This window comes from Sinocyclocheilus rhinocerous, unplaced genomic scaffold, assembly GCF_001515625.1.
Source record: "Sinocyclocheilus rhinocerous isolate Xijiao unplaced genomic scaffold, SAMN03320098_v1.1 scaffold897, whole genome shotgun sequence".
Taxonomy (NCBI): domain Eukaryota; kingdom Metazoa; phylum Chordata; class Actinopteri; order Cypriniformes; family Cyprinidae; genus Sinocyclocheilus; species Sinocyclocheilus rhinocerous.
In genome coordinates, this window is record NW_015649224.1 from 131,464 (window position 1) to 139,187 (window position 7,724).

The 7,724-nt window shown below is 36.3% G+C and overlaps 2 protein-coding genes across 2 annotated transcripts in view; one reads left to right on the plus strand and one right to left on the minus strand.

The window, feature by feature from the left end:
• LOC107710329 (ephrin type-A receptor 7-like) overlaps nt 1-4,687 on the plus strand; it is a 118,298-nt gene extending 113,611 nt beyond the window's left edge. Inside the window, exon 17 of the mRNA XM_016515075.1 lies at nt 4,638-4,687. The gene's annotated coding sequence lies outside the window, so the exon portion shown is untranslated. The remainder of the gene's footprint in view (nt 1-4,637) is intronic.
• Nucleotides 1,732-7,724, minus strand: part of LOC107710331 (prolyl endopeptidase-like) — a 12,562-nt gene continuing 6,569 nt past the window's right edge. The window contains exons 9-15 of the mRNA XM_016515077.1: nt 7,271-7,468; nt 6,996-7,099; nt 5,930-6,066; nt 5,709-5,803; nt 4,671-4,802; nt 3,038-3,194; nt 1,732-2,216 (exon numbers count right to left, since the gene is read on the minus strand). Coding sequence (XP_016370563.1) covers nt 1,922-2,216; nt 3,038-3,194; nt 4,671-4,802; nt 5,709-5,803; nt 5,930-6,066; nt 6,996-7,099; nt 7,271-7,468 — 1,118 coding nt within the window. The 3' untranslated portion in view covers nt 1,732-1,921. The remainder of the gene's footprint in view (nt 2,217-3,037; nt 3,195-4,670; nt 4,803-5,708; nt 5,804-5,929; nt 6,067-6,995; nt 7,100-7,270; nt 7,469-7,724) is intronic.

Here is a 7,724-nt window from a genome sequence, read left to right on the forward strand (position 1 = left end):
CATTACTTGTTTATTGAACAGTTTAAAAGTTATAAAAGCAGCTAAACACTCGGACTGCCGCTGTTATGCACACCTGTACAGTAGAAAAGAGCAGCAGAGTCTTTGGGGAAATTTCAAATCTTCAGGTTCGAATAAATAGGCGTTCACCTGATACTCTTGTTTCAAACATCACGTCTGGGGTCCGCAGTTCAAGTTCTCTGCTCCGTTGAGAGCCCGTCACGCTTCGTCTGATTAATTCTCAGGTTTTGGCCAAGCCCAGATTAAACTTTCTGTGACCACAGTTCAAGACAAGTAGCTCCCGCTTTTGATTTTCCATTTCTTTTCATGTCTCCTTTCAGCTCCCCAACAACCCTTAAATGTAGGTCACGCTTAACACTACCACAGTACACAGTATCCAGAGTAGTTATAAAAGCACTGCGCACTATGTATAGCACGCACGTAGTATGTAATTATGTCATGGAACAGTCTAGAATTACACACTGTTATCGCTACTGTAATTATGTTAAAGGGGTCATATGATGCAATTTCAATTTTTCCTTTCTCTTTGAAGTGTTACAAGCTCTTGGTGCATTAAGAAGATCTGTAAAGTTGCAAAGACTGAAGTCTCAAATCCAAAGAGATATTTTTTATAAAAGTTAAAGGGGTCATATGATGCTGCTAAAAAGAAAATTATTTGGTGTAATGAAATGTGTTTATGCGGTTTAAAGTTAAAAAAACACATTATTTTCCACATACTGTACATTATTGCACGACATGGCGGCAACAACAATACTACAGCGAGAATAAAAGTTACGCCTTCTTAGTACCGTTTTTCTGCAGATATCAGCATGAACACATTTAATCATCATTTTATAAAAGTTCAGTAAAGCATAAGTGACTTACATTTTATACGTAATATTGCTTGTTTATGCTCAATTTTGAAAACGAAACGAAAATAGTTCCAAACAAAGATCACAGCACTGTTTTACGTCTCTGAACAATGGACGGTGTTTACTTATTGAATGAATCAGCTTTTTGAACGAATCGGTTGAATAAATGATTCAGTGATTCACTCATTAACACAGTCAAATGCTTTGTTCCTGAATGAATCAGCCGAGATTTAAAAAATACTTTTCGTACTTAAGTACAATAAATCTCACATACTTTAAGACTTTTACTCAAGTAATATTCTAAACGGTGACTTCAACTTCTACCAAAGTCATTTTCTGGTAAGATATCTGTACTTTTACTTGAGTGTGGCTTTCAGGTACTTTATACACCACTGACAGTAACCATATAGTTTATCTGTGATATTTGTAGTAAGTCTAGTAACTGCAAGTTTAACATAGGTTTTACTACAGTAAGTATAATTTTAATTATGGTCTTTGCATTTAAACCATAAAGGAAAATCAAAATCATAACTGGTTATAAAAATGGTTAATTTGTGGTATGTGAAATGTGGTTTCTGCCACAAACTAAGTTGCTACAGTCATGATTACTGCAGTTTCACTATAGTAAATGTTTAAACAATGGTTAACTCTCTTAAGGAGGGCCGGCCTGGGGCAGTGTTCCCTTTTCTCCACCCTGACCTGTATGTGCAATGGAGGGGTTGTTGCAGTCCTTTACTGCCCCTTAATGCATGTTTGAGGTATTGCAAAACATTGGACAGCTGTAATTCAAAAAATAATGGATCAATCAGAAAAGGAATTGTTTATTACTATAAAAAAACATACTTTAATGAACATTGTTGTGCTGAAACAAAAGTCAAAATCAAGTTCCTACAAAAAATCAGTTCAGTACCTTCCATGTTTTATATCTCCATTCGCTCTCTCAGTCTCCCTGCATAAAGACAGTCAAAAATCTTTAGAAATCACTTGATAATTTGTGCTCTTTTCCTTAAATTGCTAATTCTGTTTATCTTCTTCATCTCTCTATCTCTCTCTCATTCTCTCCAGCTGAGTTTCAGTGTCTCAGCTATAAAGGAGAAGATGTGTGTGTTCTCCAGGATGGCTTTAGCGGTGGGTTTCCCGGCTCCATGTCCGCTTCGTGTGTCCACTCTGACCAGCAGCGGCTGGGTTTGCCCGGGGCTGCGGCCCATGCCATGCTGGAGAGTGGCCACATATTTCAAAGTGTGCAGGGGAACTACACGGTCATCGTGATCGGCTGTCAGCAGTAGCATAGCGGGGTACTGGGTCCCGTCTCGAGAGGTCTGAGGAAGGTTATGGAGAGGAGAGTATCTGTGGAGGAAAAGAGCAAACTTTTTTTTGGACATATTGTAGTATGACATATACAATAACTTGTTGGTTGTACGGTTATACACTAATGGTCAAAAGTTTAGAATAATTCAGATTTTCTACAATGTTTTTGTAGTCTCACCAAGGCTGCATTTATTTGATCAAAAAATACACTAAAAACGGTGATATTGTGAAATATTGTTATATTTTAAAATAACTTTAACTTTTAAAATAAACTTTCTATTAGAACATATTTTAAAATGTCATTTATTCCTGTGATGGCAAAGCTGAATTTTCAGTATCATTACTCCAGTCTTCAGTGTCACATGATACTTCAGAAATCATTCTAATATGCTGATTTGCTGCTAAAGAACCATTTCTTCTTATTATTATTATTATCAATGTTGAGAACAGATTTTGAAGCTTAATATTTTGTGGAAACCGTGGTAGGAATAAAAAAAAATGCATTGTGGACGCATTATGTATTATGGACATATAAAAATTAATAAAGGATGCTTTAAACTGATCAAAAGTGACATTTATGTTACAAAAGATTTCTATTTATAATAAATGCTCTTCATTTAACTTTCTATTCATCAAAGAAACCTGGACAAAATATATCATGGTTTGCATGAAATTATTAAGCAGTAAAAAAAAATTTATTCTAATAATGTTTCACAATATTACAGTTCTACTATATTTTTGATCAAATAAGTGCAGCCTTGGTGAGCATAAGAGACTTCTTCCAAAAACAATAAAAAAATCTTAATGATTCCAAACTTTTGACCAGTAGTTTATGGCTTTCAGAAGACAGGAATCCTTACTTGATGAGCCATTTAAACTGTTCAGGATCATCGGCACAGCCGTAGTCAGTGGTCCAGGCGTGACCGATGGTGAATTTGTGGAACTTGAGCATGTCCATGACCCCAACCTTAGCTACCGCACAGCCGAAGAGCTCAGGCTGTTGGTTTACACATGCCGCTGGAAAAAGAAACACATAGATTACTCTTCTTCCCTTGTATACAATGACCAAAGACAGTCCACATTTACCAGACACACTGACTCACACACCTGTACTTAAATGAGTGGTCTTAAAAATTTTTTGGATTACTCAAATAGTGCAGCCCAATTTGTCACACCTCACATTTTTGACTAAACATAGGGATCAACATAGACATACTAACCTAGCTAACACATTCAGCATAAAGAAGCTTTTTTCAAATGCTTAGTAATTTATTCACCGCCACTGTTTTCAAAACGTTGCACCGCCTACACACATTTATCTTGTTCTGATTGTTACCTCACACCCACACACACCAGTAACCCAAAACCAGGTGCAGATGGAATCTGCAGATTTTTTGGCTCCGAATTTCAGGGGAAAATTTGTTCAATTTTTGCGGAATGAAAAACATGGTTAAACATGGTGTTAAGCTGAGCTCATGATATTCGTGAATGTCATGAATGGCAAGGTGTTTTTTTTTTTTCCACATTTTTTTTTCTGCTGTGTAACAAAATGAATCCAATAATTTTCTAATTTCTGACAATTTCCCTTCTTATTTTTTAATGCATATTATACTTATTATAAATTATTTATTTATTTTGCATACTTGAAGTGAAAAGTTAAGAAAAGAGGGTAAGATTTCACATTTTCTTCATATTTCTTCCTCTATTTTTGGTATACTGCAGAAGAAAAAAATAACTCATAGAGGCACTTCAAACCAAAAATAAAAGAAAAACCAAAAATAAAAGAAAATCATCTTGCCCTTTCGGACTTCAGAACTTATTGATAGCTCAAAGAATAATCATATTCCTGAAATATCTGCTAAACGAACACACAACAGGCTGGAAACTTGTAGAACCTTTTGAATGACGTGTTCAATTCTGCGAAAAATCTGAAAACGTTTAAACAGATTCCATGTGCCTCCCACGATCAACCGCACATGAATTCTGCACAATCCTGCATATACACAATAACTGCACTGACTCAATCCTGTCTCTCCTATGAATAAGACAGAGATTGAAACTGTATTTGCACTGGCAGCTGGTGAGTGCCACCCATCTAACGACTGTATCTCCTACTAAATGTGCTGTTTAATGAGAGTGACAATGTGTGCTCGCTGCTAAGTCTTTAACTGAGGAGCGAGTGCTTCTTCGTCCCTCGCAGATGCTGATGTGTGCAACTTATGTGAGAAAGCTCTGAGTGTGAATGCCAATGTCATGTTTACTCAACAGATGAGCTAGCTGTGAGTAACAGCACAGATTGCACACATCGTTAGAGCCGCACAGCTGCATGTCCATAAGTTTCCATTATAGCACCACTTTAATTTAACCATGTGCGAAGGCGTATGTGTGCTAAGACTGTCGAGTCTTAATGGTTGTGTTCTTCATTAGCTGGAGATGATTGTGTCTATCTGCCTTCCTCAGACCACTGATGCCACACTCTTCCAAGAAACTCACCCACGAGCAGGCCGCCGTTGGAAGCTCCGTTGATGGCGATCCGGCTGGCCGTGGTGTATCCCTCCTGGATCAGGTACTCGGCAGCACACTGGAAGTCATCAAAACAGTTCTGCTTGCTTCCAAGAGTGCCAGCTGAAATCAAAAATCTTTCTTAAAGACTTACAGTTTGAAGCAGCACATGTCGGGGGGGGTGGGATGAGGTATTAGGTAATATTAACTTGTAATTCAATTTCTCCTATATACTAAGAATTTTAATATGTGTAAGATACAGCCATAGAAATATGACTTCTCAAAAAAAAGGGGTAAAATGAGTCATTTGGCAGTATGTGAACAAATTTGTTATTTATTCAAATATTATATCATATGTTGCGGCAAAGTACAGTACTTGTGTTACCTTAAAGCTTAAACCAGAAAAGGTTTGCAATATTTGAATGTGGTTAAACTACTGTAACAATCGTTTTTTTTCATTTTTAGAAAAAAATAAAAATAAATGATGTAAGAAAAAAGGTTTCTTGGATCCTTGGACTAAACAAACTAAGTCATTATTATTTCCACATTTATTATAACCACATTTATCATGTGAATTTCTTAATTAAAAGCTGTATATGTATATGCCTTTTCTAAATATATATGAAACAACCAGTTGTTTAAACTTGGATGCAAATTTTTATTTTTTTTTTTATTTTTTTTTAGGTATAACTGGTTGCCATTTTTTCTGAAAGTTTTCAGGAAAAAAAAAATCTAGTTCAGCCCTATACAGGAACTCTGCTTTTCAAACACATAATCCAGTGGCAGTGATCATCAAACTAGTGACTCAAACAGATACTTTGCTGGTATTAAGTTCACGTTCATGCAAAGTAGTCAGCAACCTTCTGCGAGTTTCAGACCTTCTTTACAAATTTTCAAGTCGGACTAGCGTTAAAAAAAAGTTGACTAATTAGAGCTGCTCTGAATTCAATTTCAATTCATTCATTCATTCCTTCATTTATCTTTCAAAAGGGCATTAAACACATCTGAGTGTGAATGCAGTGAGGATACCTTTGTGCCAAGTTTGGCCGTACTCTCCTCCTCCTCTGATGTTAGCTACAGCCAGGATCCCACCCAGGTGTCTAATAAAGAGCAGGTATGCAGTACTGCACATACAGACAGAGAAATAAATGGTTATTTTGGGATATTCATATTTCACATACTCTCTTCCTTTTCCATCCCATTCCATTTGCAATCTTTAGTCAAACACAAACAGAGAGCTTTATACTAACTTGTAATATGGCTGAATTGAGTTCTCAAAGCCTCCATAACCATGCAGAAATACTGGATGAGAGCTGTCTCTTTCTATGCCACGTGCATGTACCAGGAACATTGGGATCTTTGTGCCATCTTTACTGGGGTAAAACACCTGTAATACACACACACACATATATATATATATTTATATATATATATATATATATATATATATATATACTTAAAGGGAAGTTACGCCTTCTTTCTTTGCGTGAACATTTGGGCGGTGTTATGCAAATCTTCCCACATAGTGAGGTAGATATGTGGGGGCGTGTTCGAACGAGCCGTTTTAGGTAGGTGTGGCTAACTCTTAACTTTTATAAAGAATATCTCTTTGGATTTGAGACTTTAGTCTTTGCAACTTTGCAGATCTTCTTTATGCACCAAGAGCTTGTAACACTCTAAAGAGAAAGGAAAAAATGAAATTGCATCATATGACCCCTTTAAGGTGTATTATTACACTGCCAGTCAAAAGTTTGGAATAATTCTAAACATTATTTTTTTAAAGAAGTGTCTTATGCTCACCCTGACTGCATATATTTGATTAAAATTTCAGTGAAAACATTAATATTGTGAAATTATTACAGTTAAAAAGAACTGTTTTCTATTTGAATATATCTTTAAAATGTAATGTTATATTCAGCAGCCATTACTCCGGTCTACAGTGTTACATGACCCTTCAGAAATCATTCTAATATGCTGATTTGCTTAAAATGATTAATAAGGTTCTTATTATTATCTGTTGAAAACTGCTTAATATTTCTGTGGAAATCTCTAAAATCTTTATTTCAGGATTCTTTGATGAAAACAAAATTTCCTCTAAAATATTAAGCAAGATGATAATAATATTTTTTCTGAAGGACCATGTGACACTGAAGACTGGAGTAATGGAGCATAAGAGACTTTTTTCAACAGCATTAAAAAAAATCATAATTATTCCATATTTTTGATAAGTATTGTACATATTATATATTTGTAATATTGAAGCTTCCTGTAGCCTGTGATTCATGTGTTATTTCAGGACAGAGACTGCAGCCTGACCTGAGTTGTCTGGTAGTCACTCGGGTTGATGCCTTTTACTTCCACCTGCCGGAAGATCGTGGGCTCTGGGTTGGGTTGACTCAGGTCACAGTGGTAGATTATGCCTGAGCGATTAGATATGAAGAATAAAAACACTTTTCTTGCTCTGGAAATCTATGTGATCTCCTTTTTACTTCCACAGTAAATGCACATACTGGGGTGTCCTCATACTTTAGGTAATGTAGTGTTTTTTGGCATAAATGTTGCACACATTTTGATTATTTAAGCGTGATTACCTGGTGTAGTGAATGAGGTGAACTTGTAGAAGAAGTCAGGGTGCTTCTTCTTGCAGCTGAGGCCAACTACAGTGCCCACATCTAGCGGCAGGTCTCTGATCAGTTTCCCTGACTGCAGCTCATAGAGCTGTAAGATGTCCTTCACGTCATGCACATAATTCACCAGCAGATAGCACTGGTTCACACACTCCACAAAGCCTGCAGACAAGATATAAACAAGTCAGGCTGTTAGTTCTCTGTTTTTATTGGAAATGAGTTAATGATAGTGTGGGTAAAGAGGAAGTGTATGTGTGTGTGTGTGTGTGTGTGGAGGCTTGTGACAGTTTCACCCACAGATGTTGACTACTGCTGAATACTAAGAAAATTGTTTCCAAAATGTTTAAACCGAAACATTATAAGGAAAAATGAAGGGGTAACCGGGGCTAGTTGTCACAACAGGTACTGTAATTATGAG